Raw genomic sequence first — 21114 nt, 5'->3', positions numbered from 1 at the left:
CAAACAGTTTATGTACATAATATCCAACTTTTGTAGTTTTTACCTTGTTCACAAAAATAAATATCATCCCTCTCGATCTCGGTCCCCCCTCCCCCCTGGCAGAGAATCAAACGAACAGTGTGCTCAGACTGAGTGAGAGTCATTTCACTATCCCTCGTTTCCGAATCCCACGCACCTCCAGCGGCTCCTCGGACTGCCGCATATATTCGTTTATCGATTCTCCTGCTATTAATATTTATAAATATTTATATTATTTATATTTATAATTATTCCCAAGAGTACAAGTAATGCCTTTCAATCATCGGAAGGAATCCGGTCGCTCTCGCTTGGATCGGTGCACTTTTTTCTCCCCCATCGTGTATCGGATCTTGCACGATCGGACCTCGGGGCGTATGACGAGAAAGTCCATAAACTACAGATGGCCTTCATCCCGGTTCGCCAGCGGAGCTTTGTTTTTAGGATGGACAAGTGTTGTGGTTGTAGTTTGCTGCTGGCACGATGGTCCTCCTAAAGCTTGAACTGAAGTAGTGGCCGGTAGAGACAAAGGACACTTGAGAACCTTGGCTCTCTGTGGTTCAGCAAGCGTAAGAAGTTTGGCACGTCGACTACTCCTCTGGAAGGGGACTTCGCCTGGAGAAAGCGCAGTTTCGTAGAGAAAAGCATGACTTGCACTTCCTCGACTCCGGGGCAGACTCATGGAAAACGATCCGCCGTCCACCCACGCCTGGAAAATTACGCAGATTATGAGCGAAAAAATCACCTCTTGCTCGAACGATACCACTGCACCGCGGTTCTCGCGGTTCCGATCTCGTTCACTCCCTACACGGATTTTTACTCGACTGTCAATAAGCCGACTCGGCCGTCCACGATCCCGCCTGGACTCCATACCCTCATCCCCGATCAGAACGTCCTCGCCATGTCCCCTCCGTCTGGGAGGAACAAGTTGGAAATTCGAGCTCAAATCGAAAGAGTGGGCGAAACCTCAGGAGCTGATGCTCCTATACTCACGTAAGGATGCGTGCTCGGTGTGATATCGAACGTAACAGTTTTGATCGAAGGCGTTTTCAGCCCCGACCCGGTCGCGCTGGAGGCGTTCTGCTGGCCCTGACATTTTATCGGAATCGTAGCCATGTGTTGGAAGGACAACGAGGACGGCAGGGAATTTCTAGGTTTGTGGTTGGAGAAATCCCATGAATCCCGCTTCAAACGCGAGTTCGTTGAGCTTGATGTGCCTCCGTCGGGCTTGAAGAGCTGCGAATTACACGACGGGGACCGTCGGATGAAACTGCTCTCCGCCGCCGTCTTCACAGGACTGGATATGATTTGAGTCTCTGAGGAAGGAACATAGCTCAGATCGCTATCGACGATAGCTGTCCGATTTAGATCCTGGAACGAGGGTCTCTGCCGAATGGGGACCGCATGGGGAGAGAGAGGGGGAGAAAGAGAGCGAGAAAGAGAGAGCGGGAGGGGGAACAGAGAGAGCGTTGCGGACAATTCGGGCATGCTGTACCTAACCCTACCTGATAGAATGTCGGGGCACTTTTTATCTTCTTCGTTATCACTGAAGCTGCGGAAGTCCGTGATTCCCGTCTGATCCTTGTTGGACTCCCTCAGGGGTATGGACGGGTCGTCATCGTCTTTCTCCGCATCGGTGTGGGAATCTTGAATCGAAAGGATCGGAATCTTAATATACATCTTCCCGAATGATTAAATACATCACGCAACGTTTTCCCTCCGACCCGACTGAATAATTGATGTCGTAATCGATGTCGGTCCGCCCCTGGAGCGTTTCGGAGTTCATACTCGGTGACGCCTCTTGTCCGTTGCCTATTCGAACCATAAAATGGACGCTTGGGACTCACCTTTGCTTTCATTCTTCTTGAACATATTATGACCGAAGCCTGATGTCCTCCTGATCAGTATGACAACTAAAAAGGTCCCCAAGGCCAGCGAGGAGAGTGCGGCGGTGATCGCGAAGGCTATGAGTGCTGGACTGTTGTTCAAACTCAGTCGACCATCGATATAGTCGAATATGAAACCTCCTTTAGAAGACAAACTCAAAGGTCTCGGAATCGTAGAAGCGACGAGAATCGTCGGTTGGCTTGTGCCCCTCTCGTTCGACGCGTAAATCGTGCACACGTACGGAGTCGAGGGAGACAGACCGGTGGCTTGGAGACTCGGCGGGGTCGACGAAGAGCTGAGGTTCGCGATCAGTACGCGATTCTGGTTGGCTGAATCGTGGACTTCCATATGGAACATTTGACCGCCTTCGGAGCCTCCGTCGTAGCCCTCGAGGCACGAGATCGTTAACGACTCCTCCGTCTGATTGATCACGCTGCAGTTATGTACAGGACCCGGAGGACCAGCGGCTATCAGCGTGAATACGCAGGGATCCTTCTGCCGACCCATTTGATTCTTGCCCCAGCATATCACAGGTCCGTAGTCGTCTTCAGACTTCGGTACTATCGTCAGCCAGCTGCGTGTGCCCTCCGTCTCGACGAAATAACTCGTGTCTCTAGCAGCTGCCGCTACCGCTGCATCTTCCTCTACCACGGAAAATCCGTTCGTCGATTGTGCTGGGGAGGTCACAAAGTTCTGAGCGGAAATGCCGTATTTCATTTTTTTCGTTTTCCACTTGATGGTCACTTCCTCGGGATCGGCTTCGAGCTCGCAACTTATGCGCACGGGCTCGTTCCTCGCCGCCCCGTAAACCTGTTTCAGACCCGGCTTGCAAATGGGCTCGTCTGTGGGCGGGAGAAGGTTTTTAGAGAACGGACCCATTCCGACTCATAGACCCGAGACCCTACGGGACTCGCCTCGCACGGAAGAATAAAATTGGACTCACATCGAACCCTGAGGTGGAACGGCTCACTCTCCCCGGTTCCTTCGGCGTTTGTTCCTGTACACACGTAGTGGCCCCGGTTGTGCCTGTGTGTATGTGTGTGAATAAGTTATATCGAAAGCTTAGCTACACATCGTGACCGGATGTGAATATTTCCTTTGTCCCAGGAGCGCTCCCAGGAGAAATTAGCGAGGTGCTTGAAAATCGAAACTAAGGTGAAGTCGGGAACTCGATGTGACGTTATACATAGCTCTCGGCGACTTTCGTCAGAACGGATTTTCTCCGTTCTCTTCCCCCCGCCGATGACGACGTAATTCGGAGCAATGCGCTCCATGTTTTAAATTGTTCCGTACGTTCGTAGAATACGGGCGTAGGCTCCCTACGTGCCCACCACATACGCAGCAGTCAAAATCGTACTACGTCCAGTGGAACGTCACGTCGCCGCCGTCGCTCCTCACGAGACGTCGGGTGATACTCGTTTATTTCCGAGCGATCGTATGGAAAGGGGAGGAAAACAAAGAGATAGCGACGGCGGCGATGACGGAGGCCGCTGCAGCGAGCGCCGTCGAGTTCGAACTCCGACGTCGAGGTCGTCTCTTGTCTTGTCCTCGGAGTGAGCACATACCCACTCGGTGGAATGTAAGTACATACCTGGTGACATTTTGGAGTACCAGGGATAGCTCGCTGATCACAATCCCTCGAGATGTGTCCGTGATGAGTTCCGTTCCTTCGTATTTCCAACCCATTTCGATGAGTTGAGGGTTGGTTCTGACGTCACATTCAAGAATGACATCGCTACCTTCGCGGATGTGTGAGTGTCGGAGCTTCTTCCCCAGTCTGACGACCAGCTGAGGCACGTCTGAAACCAACCGTCCGGATTAACGAATACTTCGAATTCTACCGACCGTCACCCGGTCCGTTAGCTCGCGCTGCGTCGTCGCACAGAAACGACTATCAACACTTGACTACTGAATCGTTGACGCCTACGGGCTTCTTTTTTTCCTCTTCCCCCTAATCCCTTCTTCCTTCCGACGTTCCTTCCTTTCCATTAGATTCAAGCTATTCCTTTCGCACGCCTCTCTGAGTGCTACTGCTGCTGCAGGTCTACTAAAAGGATCTCGGAGAAGTCACTAGATTATCGCGCATCCCTCCCGCCCAGCGAGCGACTCTTTGTGTCTAGATTACGTTACAATCGAATCCGTCCGACAGACTTCCAATAACTCCTCCGAGTGATTTATTCGCTAATCATGCGCCCCGAACATCCAGGAAAACAGGACGGCAGAGAAGTCGGTAGAGGTCGGAGGGAATCGGATATTGGGATTGTTATTCCTGAATACGGCTCGAGAGGCGGGAGGTGTTTGTATATTCCTGGATTACCATCTGTCGAGCCTATTCGCGGGTCTACCGTTTCAAGCGGAAGGGCCACGCGGCGGGACAGCCACGTCTTTCGAAAAATAAATGTCATCTGACCGCTTCACTGGTTTGGCCACGGTCGTTTAACTCAGCCCTGAGCGGTCGATGCAGCCGGCCCACTACTCGATAATATTGGGATCGAATATCGGGAGCGTTTCCATGGTTTTAGCGAGTAAGAAGCTGTTTCATACACGCCTCCGATATGAAGCCCTTTACTCGATCAGAGGCGCGTTGATGTATCATTCATGATCTTACCCTACACAGCTCGATAGGGTCGATGAGTCTATCTGGGATAAGAAAGTCGTGACCTAAACTCGAGCGGTCAGTTGATAAGACGTTTACTCATCTGAGTCCGGAGAAAAAAAGCGAGAAGATTCAACGACAGGTGAGCTTTCACATACCGGCTCCAAATTCCGGGAATACCAGGCCTGTCGGGAAAACGCGTAACCCGAGCAATGGCACCCGAAGACCTAACATACTTGACCAGGGGATGGCAAGACGGTCTTGGTCGGCGAGGCAGAAGGAACTCGAAACCGAGACGGAGTTTGAAGAACACTCCGGATTTATCGTGACAAGGGACGAGAAGTGGCCGAGCGGCCAGTTGGTCGGGAGGGATGTGGGCCTTTCGGGCAGACCGACAGACGGACGGACGGTCGGTCGGACGGAGAAATGAAGAAAGTTTCGCTCGCAGAGGTGACGGGTGGTTCTCTGAGTTAGCCGTCTGAAATTCCGACACCCTTTGCCCTTCCCCTCCCCTAATAAAGCCCGAGATTAATTACCCGTCAGAGATCCGGCTCGCGCCACCCGTTTCACCAAATTTTCTCCCGCGTGTGGCCTTCGTTTCAGCGGAAGGAATTATTCGCATCCGGTTCGCGGTGTCAAGAGTAATAAATCCATATCGCTCTATTTTCATGCGAATGTTCTCGCTCCCAGCATACGACGACGCTTGTCATCCGGACTAGGCGAGCGTAGGAGATGGGCCATGCACGAGGGAGAGGAACCATCGGTCCACTAATATAAACCTATTGCGATATAACCTGCGTAGTGACCGAGCTACGAGCTGACCGGGCGAAGGAATAGCGAGGCAGCTGGGCAAGCAACTCACGAATTGTACTTACATTGCACCTCGAGTGTGATACCGTCCGTTATAGCGTTCCCGTGCCTCCCATGATAATCGTGGTTTATAGACGGAGGCATCGCAGGGTTATCGGCCCGGCACGTAAGTTGTTTCCCGTCGTCTTCCGGACGCGGTATCAGCTCGATAGTTGAGGTATGCCAGGTGCCGATCGATGAATTGTTTGAGCCGCTGCTGCTGCTGTTCTGCAAGCTGGTGGAACTCAGCCGTTCTCCACCTTTGAACCATTGGATAACGGCCGGCGGTCGAGAACCCGATGACGAGCAATGGAACGTTACCGCCGCTCCGGCGGAGAGAACGCTCGAAGCCTCCGTGGAGATCCAGACGCGTGAAGGTCGGACTGAAAGTTTCTCCTTCATTAATGATATAGAACCGACTCGAGATCACTGATGGCGGCGGGAATGATTAAGAACCCGAGCGGCCGGCCGACGGTGGCGGTCCACCGAGTAGCTGCGGAGGGTTCCGCCATGCCGAAGGTCAAGGAAACTCACAATATATGTCCAACGTGACCGAACTGGTCAGGGGCTGTGATATGTTGTTGTTCGATACGACGCACGTGAACGTAACAAGAAGGTTCTCGTGGCCCAGTGACGGGAAAACTAAATCGCTCTCGTGTTCGGCGGACTGCAGGAATTCCATTCCGCTCCTCAACGTGGAAAAGTCCTGAGGGTTTTCTGGACTTTTCGGCTGCGTCTGCGGAACGATGGCACCTCGATACCAGCCGACGGTTGAAGACGGATTCCCTGAAGGAACGAATTCGAATGTGTTTCCATCCAAGCTTCCTGATATTTAAAGAGCGAGAGAGGGAGAAAGTCGGCGAGCGAGGAAGGTCCGAGACGGCGCACGAGAGAGACAACCGTAAAATTGTCGTTTGAGTCCAGAACGGAAAGAACCGGGAAAGCGGTGAATGAAGAAGCTGGAGAATAACGAACGCAATTACCTCCGTGAGCTTGGCACTTAAGGACGAGTTTGTCACCGCCGCTATACGGCCCGATCACAGCGTTATTTTGCAAAAGCGTTCCACGTTGGTCCGTGACTGTCATGGTGCGCGGTGGAACTGAAATATGGCGGGCGCAAAAACTTCTCTTAGGGATTCCATTAATTTTCCTTTCGAAGACTAGGAGGGATGTCCTGTTTCCAGTTTCTAGGTTTCATTATGTCCAGAGACGTGTCGAACGGCGGCACAAATGTTATCATTATTATTCTGCAAGCGGTGGGGGCTGTTGTCGTCGACGAATGCGACGTGTGACGAAAGTATTATTTCCTTTCGAACAATAGAATCCCTTCCGGAGCAAAGGGACCACCACCTACCGATAACTTTCAGCTGCACTTCGTAGTTGCGCGTTCGGGCTCTCTTGAAATCAACCCGACACCGGTACAGGGCTTCGTCCTGTTTCTCGAGGTCTCTCAATTCCAAAAGGGATGTTGGGGTATTAGCGGAGGCTTCACTGAGAACGTCATCGTTAGTCCGTTTGAAACCTAATCCAGACGAAATGCCGGCAGCTGTAGTTGCAGCTGCCGCCGCCGCAGTCTTGAGGTAAGCCCGTCCGTTCAACCAATATACCGGTGAGTGGTGAGCGTTTCTCAGAGTCGTCTTCCTGGAGTCCAGCGAATAGATAGGGGTTGTCGAGTCATCCTTGTACCTGTCAAAATAATGAATTCAGTGAGCATCGGGGACTTGGCGAAGTCGGGTGAATACCTCATTAGGAAAGGCAGGGTCGAGAGAACTTGGACTCTGCCGCAATCGGAGGTGATATCTTCTCTATGGGATATAAACGTCGGATCCCGTCTCGTTCGTCTGGGGAACAGACAGCAACGAATCCGACTGCGATCCCTTGTTCCCCGTTCTCTGCGCACGATTCGCCCGTACAGCGGAGTTAAATGAAGGACAATCTAATTCTCATGCAACTTCAACTCAGAGTTAGCGAGCTAGTCGCCTCGGTTCCAGTACTATGTGAGCTCAAGGTTCTGAGTGGTTCCTCGCCCCGAGCGTTATGCTTCGGAGATGGGGTGAACGATTGCTCCTCGGGTCGGGAAACGGGAACCGGTGGTCCTCAAATACATATTCCTGGCGCGGAATGAGACGGATTTCATCATATCACGCTCTATACCGAACCACTGATTGTGAAAGCGAAACATCGTATTGGGTCATATGGAGACTGCACGCATTTCAGAGCTGTCTATTTTAATTTTTGCCGAGCGCGTGACAGAATTCGTATTTAGTGAACTCTATTCGGAATCCCTATCCTCATATTGGAATGCTCGATTGACGGAAAGAGAATTCGCAATCGATACCAGACGTCTCTCGTTTTCTGACACTTTGACACGGGGGGATGAACGAGAACCCGTAGCGTGAGTGCTCTGAATGGATTGCCTTCGATTAATATGTGATACATGAAGTCGGAAAATTCTTCCGGCTTCAATCTCTTACAAGGGATACTCAGTATCGCTGGAACGTGTCGTCGAGAGCGTATTCGAGACCGACAGCCCTTCATGTCTGAGGAAATTGGAATCGATTGGAACCCGGCATCCAGGTACGGGCCCGGGGTCCGCATTGCCAGAAAGACACTTGAGTTCCTAATGCATAGGTTCGACTGCGGTTAATTCCGTTCGGGCAGTTTACCCTTTAGATTGCTTGGTATTTGCTCTCCAGACAGCTCATGCGAGCTCACGGGGTAGAAGCGAAAAAAATTGCGCCTGACAATGAGCCGGCCAAGGAAATTCCTTGCCGATCGTCTCGCTGATGATGAGGCAAGGTTTGGGAGGAAGAATGTCGATAGAATGAGTCTCGATAAGTTATGCTCCACTCGGATTCGTCAGGAGCGCTTTTCGTTCTATGTATGTCCCCTAGTTGCCATCTGAGTTTCGATGGAGACACGCTGGACTAGTTCGCCCACAAGCATACTGTGGAGAGAACCCCTTCGCCACCTGGCGAGCTTTCTGAGTGCACTGGGTGTAAGTATTCGCTTTGGTCAGAAACTTCTTGAAATCCACTTAGAAAATTTACTTACCACAACACAAGCGAAACTTCGTCCTCTGTTGAGTTGGGTTGTATATTACAGGGAAGACCAACGCGGCCACCTAGAACGCCGATCACCATCACACGCGGCTCTGCAAGCAAGTCACGCATGTCAGTCTTTCGTTAGTCAATCGAATGGCCGCTGTTCTGTTGCGTTGACCGGCAAGCCGGACAAGTGAATTATTCATATGACAGCACGTGCGAACGAATAAGAATGAGCAGCTGCTACTTTGCAAGAAAACAGCTCTCATCGTCTGATAATTGTCTCCTACCGCACCCGGAATCGATTCAGTCAATTCAGCCCGCTCCTCCATTCCATGCCGAATAGCCGACCCGTGGATATAATGTTCTAATGTTTGACAATTTTCGAAGGATTAATCATTTTCGCCTCTTTTCCATGCGGAGAACCCGTCGCCCCGGCCGGATTTGCTTCCTCAACCGGACTAGACGACTTGGTCAGGAATTTCCGCAAAATCAACCGCACACGTTAGCGTAAGCGGTATTACGTCGACAGCGGCGGCACTTTAACGAGCTTTCAAACTCAAATTTTCTAGCGAGGATCCTCCCAGCTCGTAAAAACTTCACGCTGAGAGCGGCTCTTCGGACAAATTCCGTTTTCGCCTTTTTGTCAAGCCACGACTCTGCCGCATGTTTTGGTGACAACGGCTGCCAACGCGCGGGAGCTGTCCGTGTAGCTCATGATGATGGTATGTTTGTTGTCACCTTAGGTAGCTCGCTATATGTGCGTCACTGTCTCCGATTCGCCGGCCCGTCAGCAGAGCAGCGGCTTAGGCAGCACCTCCACAGCCGAGAACTGCTTCAATCACAAGTCACAGCAGTGCAAGGGGACTAGACAGAATCGTCTTTGTTCAATGTGGCCAACACATCGACCATTGTGCCGAGGTTTATTGGACTTTTCGAACTGACGGCTATATTGTGACTAAAGCGACCGGCCCGGTCGATCGCTCGGTTCGGCGCTCGAATAACAGGCCAGTGCCGACAGCAGTAGTGAAAAGGGAGGATCCTCCTGCGTCGGACTGGAATAGTTGTTGTCATCGAAGATTTCGTTTTCGACTGGGTAGTGATGTCGATCGGTGCTTTCGCGGACTGGCTACGTAGGCAGGGTCGCACAGAAATACAGCTCTGGATCGGAGCCTCAAGGCGCGCAAAATACGCTGGAATGCTCCAACGATTCCCTCAAAGCTCATCCTGAATATTCGAAAGATCACACAACATACGCGATATTGATGCTCGCCGGGGGACTGGTTGAGGTTGTTGCGACGCAATTTATGCGGTAATTTATTCGACTGAAGACAACGTTCGGCGAGGCAAGCCTGCGCCTTTTTGTCAATCTAAGAACCTTGGCTCGTGTCATCACGTTGGAACAACAGACAAGCCATCACGCTCCGTCGAGCCTTCCGCTGCAAACGAAGTGTGGATAGATGTCCTCGCCGTCGTGGATGTTGTGAAACTATCCGAGCAAAATCTCGGAGACGCTCCACCACGGCCGCAGCTTCCGGAATCATTGATTCCGAACTCGGATGGAAACAGGAGCAGACTGAGACGAGCGGAGGAACTCTGACCCTCCGATGCTATGTTGGCTCCGTAGAGATCTCTGAGGCGAGAAAGATGGCCTCAATATTCCAGGGATTTCTCGGTAATTGAAGTCGTAGGCGCGCGAAATCGAAGCGGCTGAAGCCTTACGGCTCGGAATTCCGAGACATAATTTCGATTTGGCGATCCAACTCCATATCTCGGAACGACATCCGTGAGCGGGATACAAGGAATCATTCTCTCGTGACATCATGGAGAAGTTCAGCGGAGCGATGAAACTGGAAGGAGGCCCCGGCCGGGGGATCCTCGCGGGTCCGAACATGCATGCGAGCATCTCAGTCCGAACTCTCGAATCTTGAATTGTGAAAATTTAGGGCTCGATTTCATGGGACCGATTTACGTACACATTCTTGTGACTGTTCGTATTTTCGCCATATGCCCGTGTAACGACCGTGATTGATCATGGTTTCTCCGTGAGAGAGAATAGACGTCTCAGATCTCGACGGGATCGATTCCGTGATCCATGGAAGGTCCTCCACCGAGAATAGCTCGAGGAAGGAGTGGAGAGTGTTTCCGCGGATAAAAGTACGCCCGGAGTAATGTAGTCATGCAACATACCGATGATGGAAACATATTCTGGATCAGGGCGAGCTCCTTGTATCGATTCTCGAACAACGGACGAAGATATTGAGCAGATAAGAATGCCACGATGCGTCAAACTCTTTCTCGCGAAATCGGAATAAGACAGAGTCATGAGTCATGATATCGATCTAGAATTGGAGCCCGGTCAGTGTTACATCCCAGCCGCTCTCGGACATCGGCAGGGGAGAGAGTGCATGCTCTCATCGGAATCATGATCGAGCACGGAAAGTTCGATCAACTACATCTACAGAACAGGGAGTGTCACGTGAGAGGTTGCCGGGAAAAAAGGTCCGAGGGATTTCGCTATCAAGCAATTTCGGAAACGGAGCTCTCATCTTCCTCTTGTCGGGGATCCTGGAAAGATCTAGGAGGCTGAACCGGTTCCCCGAGTCGGAGTCGATTCTTCTGTATTCCACACTCCATTTCTCCATCGTAACCACGGCCGCCGACGTCTTCGTCGCCTTCGTTGCCGTGGTCGCTGAGCCCCGTCTTGTTCCACGTCGTCGTGACTGCGTTCCACCTGTTTTCTTTCGGCTGGGACTTCTGTGAGCCTAACTAGTGACGGCATCTGCCACTCCAATTTTATTTAGTCGACTGAAGGGCTCGTTGGCCGAGCGGCTCAACACGGGTGTATCGAGTCGAGTCCGAACTCCGACTGAATCATTGCAATGAGCTCGGGAGGACAACGATAGCATAATTGTTCGAACTATTCGGTTGCCAATTAATGCAGTCGGGGCATCAGGTTCGGTTAGGAACACGTCTCGGAGACAGGCTTTAATGAGGTCATCGTGACTGCCTCCGCCGTTGAACCGAGCCAGGAGCTCCAAATCAATGGGCCTGCGGTCTTCGGAATCGTCTCTGGGGTGACAATACATTTTTTCATTTTCCGGACACTCTCCGGGGGTCTCTCTCCTTGATAGGTTCCATTCCTTTCTCCCCGTCTATTTTGAGGACGTTTCCGCTACCCGACCAGCCAGGTCAGTGTCCCATCACAAGCGAAAAGAATCTCCACGGGGTTTGAAGAAACGGAATCCTAATCATGAGCATGTCTCCATTTCTGGGGGCGAATCTCGCCACACGATCGCTCCGAGGCGGTCCTGCTTTTTTTCCTGCTCTTCCTCGTGCCGGGCTCCCTTCCCTGGCTAGCAAATAAAGATATCCATCCATGATGCCACTCGGGAGGGTTTGCTACTCTCGCGTACACAATAGTCTGATATGCAGATAAGGTGATATGATACACGACTGGCAGGAGCTCGCAGGAAGCTCATTGTTTAGGCAGGCAGCCAGATCGTTTCTGGTTCCGTAGAGTGAGGGAAGTGGCCAGAGCGTCTCGGACGAAACCAAGCCTGACCCGGTTACGAATGTGCCCTGGAGAATAGAGAAACCAAGACTCCAATCATAAGTGGGGGTGAGGGTAGACGACCGCGGTAAGCCGCCCACATCCGCGATGTGCATCTGAGTGAGGGTTCCGTGGCTCCTGAACTCGTCCGTGCCGTCAGCCAGAGCAAGATCGTTCTCGATCGACGTCCGCACCATTCTGTTCAAACAGGGAAGGCGCAATTCGTTCAGAAGCCTCCATGCTCGAGCATCCCCGACAGCCTCGTTTTCTTTCATGTCTGCGTCTTTCCCTGGCACAACTCAGTCAGTCAAAATGAAGGGAATGAACCGGGTGAGGAACGAGTAAAGGTCGATTGCCCTCGAAGCTATTAGGATACTGTAGTTTTCTCCAATGAGAGGATGAAGTAACGATACGACGATGAGGAAAATCGCAGGGAGCTGCATTCTAATTCCTCTCGGCGGGGGGATTCTTGCACTACAAGGGTGCGTATACAGAAGGGAAGAATAACACGGGATCTTAAGGTTAGTCCGAGAAAATGATGGCGAGTCGCAAGTCGAGTCGATAATATTTTTACCTTCATCATCAAAATAGTTCGAATAGGAATAGCTTTTGTCGTCCGATACGTTCGAAGGGTCGTCCATGGTCGATTCGTCAGACGGGCCACTCGCCAGGGCTGTCATGGAGGCTGCAAACGTAAACTTAGAATTAAAATCAAACGGAATAAATTAAAAGAAGGCTCGAGGAATTGATTATTATGATCGAGCGCTACAGAAACTAAAATTTCATTGAGTTCACTGGGAGAAACGAAAATTCCATTGAGTTTACTTGGAGAAACGAATGAAGGAATTCAGGGCCTCCACATTCGCAAAAAGGCTCGAATTCAAAATTCGAACAAAATTGATAAATAAAAATAAAATAAAGAAATAAATGAATGAAAAAAACGTGCCGACAGAGAAATTTCCGAACGATTAGATACATAAAGCTCAAAAATTTCACGGCTCCTCGCCCGCGTCGTACAGGGGACGATGATCAATTATACCGCGACTTTTCCGAGATTCTGCTGAGCGTTGTACCAAAATTGGCATCCTCGGGCGATAAGCTTTGATACGAATAATTGCGCCAGGGCTCGGTCATTTCGACGGAGGGAACCGCGAAAATGCCTAATGGTTGTGAATGGGAATTCTGATGTGACTTTCCGCTCGGAGCCGAAGTTGGCCCTACAGAACGAATACGCTATGATTTCCCTCCTTGTAATCACCTAGTTCTTTATTTAAATTTCGAGCGCGTTCCCTTGCTGACCTTGAGCCCTGGCGTAATCTGAGCGTAATGCTCCGGGGATGGGCGATTATTCGAGGAAGCGGAGCTCGCTCCAACTCTCTCTGACGTGCGACGCAGAATGATTCACGACCGGTACCGGCTAATCGGCGAGCTCCTAAGTCAGTGAGTCGTTCACTCGGTCGGTCGGTCAATCTGGATTCCCGTCGAGTCGCTGAAGCCGTGACCTCGGTTTCGATTCCTGGTCAGAACATACACAGAGATCCTTTGGGACCCTACGAGTTACTTCATCCCTTGAAGCGCCGTAATAAGTCGAGCGATCGAGGTGCTGGACCTAAACCGATTGTGGAAGGATCCGCAGTCCTCACAGAGGTCCGCACGATCCGCCAGCGGTCGCTCTCGCGGTATTTGTCTCGCGATCGGGAGGACTCCCGAGGAAATTCACGGCACGCTCTAGCTTGGTCAGTCGATCGGTCCTGACCTCAGTCATTCGCTCCACGTCTTTCGGGAGATTCAGAGCGTCACATTCGTGCTTATAAGGAAGAGATCAAGCATTTACAGAGAACTCGATATCATCCGCTCTCTCGCGGCGGCGGTGGACTAGATTGGCATTGTAGTGCATGACCCTGCCCCCTGCCGTTTCGCACATCCGAAGAGCTTCTGTTCAATTTTTTCCCGAGCGGTCGGCTGTATCGAAATCCTTTTCTGCGTACAACGAATTTGAACTGGACCTGTGCGCGCCATAATTGAACCCAATAATTCGCTCCCTGAGGGCGTGAACCCTGACCCGGGCGTTGGGGTTTGACTCGTGCCAGAACGGCGGAGCTCGTCACGGTTTTCCTTTCGGTCATTTCCTCGTCCATTGCCTGTCCCTCAGGGGTTTCCAAATTCGATCCACGCAGCTTGGTGGGTTCTGATCGTCGTACCCTACGCTGCAGCGCAAAATGCCTCTAATTCGGGAGATCGGCATAATTTGCGAGCGATGCAAAAACGACTTCTATCACAATGACGAATGTCAGCCAATAAAGGCTCGGGTGGCATGCTCCGACCCAGGCATGACAATTACAGTTGAACAGCTGTGTTGCGACCAAAAAAAAATAATGATTACATCAATGTGGGGCAAGCAAAGCGGCGCGGGTTGTCGAACGCTTCGCTGATTTTTTTCGGTCGTCTCTGTTTATTTTGCACGCATGACAACATGACCGTATGCGGGATGCCGTTCCTCCTCCGCCTCGCGAATGTATGCGATCCACAAACAGAGTCAACCGCAATCATATCACTGGCGATCTGTTTCCCATCTAAGTGAGACTATCTCGGATTGCCACAATTGGCACTCACATTACTGTTTTTCCTGCTCCCGGGCGGCATTTGATCATGATTCAATCGACTTCGACTCCTCACAGCTCATTTGCCGGCTTTGATTGTTCGGGACGTTTCATGCTCTCTGAGACCAACGACGCGACATCGAGGTATTCCTAATTTGGGTATCAAGTCGAATCAAGACGAGATATCGCGGAATGCAAACGCGGCTCGTGAGCCATGACTTCTCTCCAAGAGGACTCGGAGAGATGAGTACTGTCACGAAAAAAATCGTCCGCAAGCACCATGTAAAGCCCCGAGGAAATTCGATCCCAGACTACGATTCCTGAATTGCGAGTATTCTAAGACAGGTCCTATCCGCGGATAGTCGGCTGGGATGTTGTCCTCGCAATTTCGCGAGTAGGAATATCAGTGACTACTAGACCACGGTGTTATTCCGGAATGTTGTTCCGCTGGATATGGGGTGTCTCCGGAATATCGCGAAGAGCGGAGCCGCACACCGTAGTTCTCGACCGCCGCACCGCTCGTGCTCAAACAAATACAAAGTTATTCACCTAAGGAAGTTTCGCGAATTCCAGGTACCGGCGCTTAGCTGCAACCACTCGGGGTGGGGAATGGAAGACCAAAGGAACTTCCCAGGTTGCGAAGTCGCATCAGCGCATCTCAGGAATGATCTCGTGATATTCCTCTGGGCACCAAAATATGGAACGAAAATTGGAATATGACCTCCCGTGACCGAGTCACGATGCGACTCACTGCGGTCTGCTTTCCCGATCGCAACCTCTCCTGATTCCTGTCGGGAGTCGTTTTCTTCCCCGTTCCTTCCTTAGACTCGCTTTGCGGGGAAGTGTCCTTTTCCGAACGAGACCTGAACGTTTCACTCGTTCGTCGTCTGTCCCGAGCCCGAAATCGAGTCAAGAGATTTTCTGCATGGAGAGAGCCCCTAGAAGATGTAGAAAATGGCCCGGACGACGCGTATACGCAGGGCACGAGCATGGCATCGAGTCCTTTAGAGAGATAGAAAGGGAAACGAACATTTTCAATGGCCGGCTGAGGCGCTTCGCACGAACGGGCAAGTGTGAGCGCTGTCCAGGGTAATGCATCACCTAAGGACACGTGTTGGGCAAGAGCGAACTCAGTTCAGAATCAGCGTTACCGTCAAAGCGGAGCACGCAAAAAACGTCTTGTAATCCTGCAGAGAGGCGTGCAGACGGCAGACACTCTTCTGAGTTACGTGGATGACATGGGTTCTGCGACGACGACGGAAGCGCACTTGAATGGAAATGGTGTCCCATCCGCTCACCGTCGGTCGGTCACAATGGTGGCGGAGGCACGATGGTGAGACCACGGTCAGAAACCCGAGCCATTAGTCGGTATGTACTTGGCAGGGGCAATTAAGCGAGAGAAGAGAGCAACTCACCGATCGGATCAGTGTTAGGCCAGAAGAAGAATCTTTCTCTCTGCAGCACGGAAACTTATCGAAGCGAGTCCGACCGCCGAATTCAGCTCGCTCAAGGCGAGTCGGAGCGCCAACAGCGAACTTGAGGTAGAAGTGGCCGATTGGCGAAAAACTTTCCTTCGCTCCACTAACAATACCTCATTAGAAAGAGTAGCGCCAGCAAGAGATGAGGGGCGAGCCCCGAGCTCACAGCGAGGGTAAACAGGGCACAGAGGCCCTTTGCCAGTTGTGGCAAAACTCGACGGTCGAAGCCTCATGAACGATAAGCGAGACAGGTCATTATGGAAAATATTTTTTTCCCGCTTGGCTTTCGATCTCGCACTCGGGTCCCCTCGAGCCGACAGCGGATATTCCCCTTTGCGCAGACGATGGGGAGGGAACGTTTTGCTTTTTGGGTCGAACCAGGGCCGACGCAATTTTTAGCAGAGCTCGACAGGGCCCGCGGGCGGGGAGCATAGTGTGTCTTCGGCTGAATAATTCCAGATTGGCCTAACAACCGCTCATTCCTCTCGAGCACCTCTACTCCGACGAAGGAGTCTCGGGACTCGCTTGGCGGCCACGGTGGAGCCCCGACGCAAGAGCTTCTGGCAAGCGCATAATAATTCTCGGCGTGCTGCAGGCTGAGAAGTTCGTTTGTTGGCGCCCGGAAAAACGACATCGGAACGAGATTGGGTCCCTTAATGTGCTTTCTCTCTCATGTTTCCACAGTTTTACCCTGTCGGGGAACGCCTAGAATTCCCGACCCTGTATTTTGCTACCGGCTTGCTTGCCTACCCGCTTGTTCTTTTACTCCGTCTCGTCCTTTCCTTGTCGTGCTGCTACTGCCGTCAAATAGAGTTACGGACCATGGGGCAGAACGAATCGGATTTCGCCTGCGACTCGAAGCGCTAGAGGCCTCTATTTGAACTGGAGCTCGCCTTCGCTCTCTCATACTTAGTCTGCGAATTATAAGCTCCAGTTGCCTTGCCTGGCTCCACTCACAGAGTCATTTAGTCTGTCACATAATATTCACTGTAACGGTCGGTGCCGGACACTTTCGCTCACGTGTCGGAAACGAGCCCAAATGAAATAACTTCCCGCCGCGGAGACGTCAAAGAGAGAAAAAAGCTGAGATGACTTCCCGGACAAAACGCGCGTACTAGATGGAATATAAGCGAAATCGAGTCACTCCTGCTTTTGCGCCTAGATTTCCCACACAGTGTTCGAAAGAAGGACCGTGTGACCCTAAATGGAAAAGCAGTGTGAGTTGCCCGCCCTAAGGTGAGCCTCCCGTAGCCTCTCTCCCTCTAGCTGCGTTTGGAGGAGAGGGGGGGGGGAAGGTTTTCTTATCCTGAGTCCTGGGGAACCTCAGACTCGTCTCGAGATCATCGCCTTGCATCGACGACGCATCGGAACTCTGAGAATCCCGATGCACGCCAGCAGACTTCCCTCCCTCCGAATCCTCAGGGGAAGCAGTGATTCTTCCCTTTGAGGGTGAGCTTCACTGCTCCCCCTGAGGCTCGGGGGAGTGACGAACCCCTGAAAACTGTGAGCTCACTACTACTTCTCCTCATTAATGTCGAGACACTCCGGAACCCCCAATCTGAGGACGATGACTGTCCACATCTTCTTTTCCAATCCATTTCCACCTACGATTTCTCTGGATTGAGACCGAGGCACCCAGTCTTTCACAATTACGGAAGTTTGGCGAATTGAGTTCCCTCACTGTCCACGAACAAGATCGGAATCGATAAAATACCATCCGACGTGCATTGGATCGTTCCGTGTTCGAACCGGAGTTGCATTCGACATTCTCGTAATCGGTCGGTGTCACACTCTCATCGGTTAGAAACACGACCTGTCTCCGATAATAATTCTACACTGTCAGACGGATCCGAAGAGAACCGTGTAGGATGCAGATAAGCCCTAATTGAAGATTCATACAGTAATGCCCCAAGCGGGGATCTTGCTCTTATCGGACGAACAAACGACCGACTCGGCGGACGTAGAGCTAAATTGTGAGTCCGTAATTTGTCACGAAGCGCGTCATTCATTCGCGCATAGTCTTATCGGAGATGCGCGTCTGGTTGGCGACGCGATTCTGGTCGGATCCGTTTCCGTCAGGTTCTTCTTCTTCTCTGTCTTCCTGCGGCGGTCCTTAGCGTTCCTCGAAACCCGAAATCGGAATTCATTCTCTCCTCGGTGTTTTCGAGCCATTCGTCACCGGGCACAAATTTCCGATTCTCTCGCCCCAGCACCATGACGCAAGCAATCGAAAAGTCAGCGTGGAAATGACTCCATAGCGATTCGGGCTTGCATTGATCAAAAACCATCTATGAGTGACGAGGAGACGAGGACAACCGTCGAACACGAAGAAGGAGGAGCCGACGTCAGACGCGCGGAAGTCAGATCGGTCCTCGACAGAGCCGAGACCGCAGAAGTGGTCGTCGGACTTGCGTAACGCACCTTATTCCCGTGTCCATGCGTCAGCCAAGCCTGATTAGAACGGCAAGGGAACGGGTATCTTTGGACCGAACGGAATCGCATGTTCAGCTGTTTGACGGCGGAAATCATCGAAAACCCCGCCGTGTGATCGAATTCCCCACCGAATGGTGGGAGCAGCTCATGATTCATGCGTTGGGGAGCGGCACTCCCCACTTTTGCGCCGTCAGTTTGTAGGGAATAGTTTCCTACGGACTCATTCGAGTCCCGACCGGCATCCTGAACGTGGAATCTCCGGCAGGGGAAAATGCTCCCTCAAAGACATCGTCTCCCTCAGGGAACCGAGATTCTCTGATGATGTGGGGTTTTCTCAGTACTGTGTGGAGGCGATGGGCACTGCATCGAGGAAACATTTCAGAGCTCAAAACCATTCCGGAGCCGCGGAGTGCGAAATCGCTCTGGATTTCCATTCCAGGGCCGTAGCTGTCGAAAGCGAGTTCTTCCGCAATCATCCATTTCTCCATCATTCCGAGGGAATCCATTAATTTTCCTCCATTAGGAAGGATAAAAATAAAGATGAAATGATCGGAGCCCACTGTCCGCCTGAATTCTCCGACCGACCTTTGACGGATTTTGCTCAACGCGGCTGATGAGTCGTCGTACGCCATCACGGGACGTTCGAAAACGAGCAGAATCAATAATTATATTCTTCCAGGAGTTCTTCTCGGCCGGAAGTTCGCGAGAGCTCACGTCAAGCGAGTCCCATCGTCCCGAAAGGAAAACACCGCCGCTGGATACTCAGAACTTTACTCTCATTGAAGTTCCGTCACGTCACGTTACAATGAGCGCCGGGAAGCGCTTACCTGAGTGCGGATTGGAAATGGGAATTGACCCTCTCCAAGCAGTCGAGGAGCCAGACATTCCGAACGAGAATATGAATAAGGGCCGAGGCGAGGGAATCTCATCGACTCGACGGGTGTATCGGTTTCGAATACCGAGCCCGCCGGAGGGAGATTTATGCATCGCGTTGGACTAAATCCGGTTCGGAGTATCTGGGTAGGAAACATTCATTCCAGACTCTCTGACGGTAGTTCAATGGAGCTCTTCATACTACCTACGGAACCGTCTTCGTCCGCTGCCGAAAACCGCATGGTACATATTCCGCCAGCTGCCGTGTGGACGCCTACGGTGGCGAACGAGCGTTCGTAGGAACGTGAACAGCGCACTCCATGCGACTAATGGTTTCGATACATCTAATGGAATAATGATTCTGGCCCAAAAAAATCTCTCCCATCTGCCGTCACAGAGTTCGACGTCATGCCCGGCCACGTAGAGTCGGAGCGTCGGATTTTTCTGTCAGCCTTTTTTCTCGTCTCAGCTCACCTGTTAGTTCGTCATCTTCGAAAGCTGCGGCAACATTCGTGGACGAAGCAAAACTGTGCCATAGTAGCAGGAGGCACAGGTATCGAATCGCTTTGGTGCTCCGCACTGCCGGCAGCTCCATGTCGATCCTTCGCAGCCCTAGCCCGAGGGCCGCCAGGAACCGAGGTATCCAGGCTGAAGAAAGAGTGTATCCATCGGATCACTAGCCTCACTGGTTTCAGCAAATTCACTGGCGGGAAATTTTCCACATCACTGGATAGAGCACTTCATCGGAGTTCCAACCGCAGCCACCACCACTGCAACAGCATCCACAAGATGGAGAGAATTTTTATTTGTTTCCACCTTCCGATCTCCGGAGCCAACCGCGCGGTCAGCTTGCAACGACACCCATCACTGACTATTGCCTCGTGGCAAGAGTTCCGGTATTTTGCGCAGGCATGACATTGACGGCTTCAAAGTGCAGTAGTCCATTCAGATCTGCGGTGTTCTGGATCTGCGGGCCTTGCCTCGCGGGGAGAGGTTGTGGAAAGGGTTGGACAGCCCTCTCCATGACGGGCACGAGGTCTCCAAGTCGAGACAACTCACACACGAACGTAACTAGACTGACTCGCTGGGGCTGACTAACGCTGTACGTCCCTAACGTCTCTGGACGCGTGGACGTCCTCAAGTCTGGGCCGTGGTCCACTATACTTTTCCAAGAGCCTTCCCTCAGTCGTCCGAGTCCCTCGGACGTCCGAGACCGGGCGAGGTTGGATGCGCGAGACCCGGGCCCGGCTCGAAATCTCGAGTGGGGCTCCGACGATGATTCTCCGGCCGATTTCTCTCAATTTTCTCTCTACACGGCAGATTATTGGGGGATCTCAATCCGAGCTCCGGAAGAGTTTCGGATCCGTTCTCTGATTTCTCCTCGTACCGATCCACTGAAGATTTGTAACTTGTCATTCCTGAATTCTTCACGCCGATCGACCAGGCTTTTTGTGTTCCATGATTCCGGCGGATGTATGTCGAAGTTATCCGAGTACAAATATCGCTAATAGATCGGAAATATCACGGATTCAGAAACTAATGGAACTCGCCACTTGTATAGGATCGGATTCTGGCAAATGGTAGTGGCTCTGCCGCAACGCGTCGACGTACAGCCAGCCCGATGATTCGCCTAATGATACCGCTCTGAGCGAAGCGGCCAGGCTTCGGAGCGGACGAACCGCGGAAACAAACCTCACAAGGATCATGTTTCGATGCATCAATTGGAAAAACCGATAATAAAAACAAATGGGGTCGATGGCATGTTGTTATACGTACTTGGAGCTCG

General features: G+C 51.8%; 1 protein-coding gene across 1 annotated transcript; it reads right to left on the bottom strand.

Annotated features, from left to right (window-relative positions):
- Positions 1–412: 412 nt before the first annotated feature.
- Positions 413–19923, bottom strand: LOC100907915 (uncharacterized). Its single transcript, XM_029111951.1, has 13 exons — positions 19803–19923; positions 12519–12629; positions 8402–8501; positions 6702–7033; positions 6331–6447; positions 5882–6133; positions 5374–5730; positions 3494–3701; positions 2846–2928; positions 1863–2744; positions 1521–1661; positions 1009–1331; positions 413–568 (listed from the first exon to the last, which is right to left on the bottom strand). The coding sequence occupies exons 1-13, from the start codon at positions 19921–19923 to the stop codon at positions 413–415; spliced, it is 3183 nt and encodes a 1060-aa protein (XP_028967784.1).
- Between the last annotated feature and the right edge of the window lie 1191 nt (positions 19924–21114).

Source organism: Galendromus occidentalis, unplaced genomic scaffold, assembly GCF_000255335.2.
Source record: "Galendromus occidentalis unplaced genomic scaffold, Mocc_1.1 scf7180000075612, whole genome shotgun sequence".
Classification (NCBI taxonomy): domain Eukaryota; kingdom Metazoa; phylum Arthropoda; class Arachnida; order Mesostigmata; family Phytoseiidae; genus Galendromus; species Galendromus occidentalis.
This window is presented reverse-complemented; position numbering and strand designations above follow the sequence as displayed.

Excerpts from the sequence above, each read along its gene's own strand:
- LOC100907915 (XM_029111951.1), bottom strand. The coding sequence starts at position 19,923 with ATGGAGCTGCCGGCAGTGCGGAGCACCAAAGCGATTCGATACCTGTGC. Across the intron at positions 3,702-5,373 it reads TATCACACTCGAGGTGCAAT|ACGTGCCTCAGCTGGTCGTC; the intron begins GTAAGTACAATT and ends GGTTGGTTTCAG. Across the intron at positions 1,332-1,520 it reads GTGCCCCGACATTCTATCAG|AGACTCAAATCATATCCAGT; the intron begins GTAGGGTTAGGT and ends TTCCTTCCTCAG.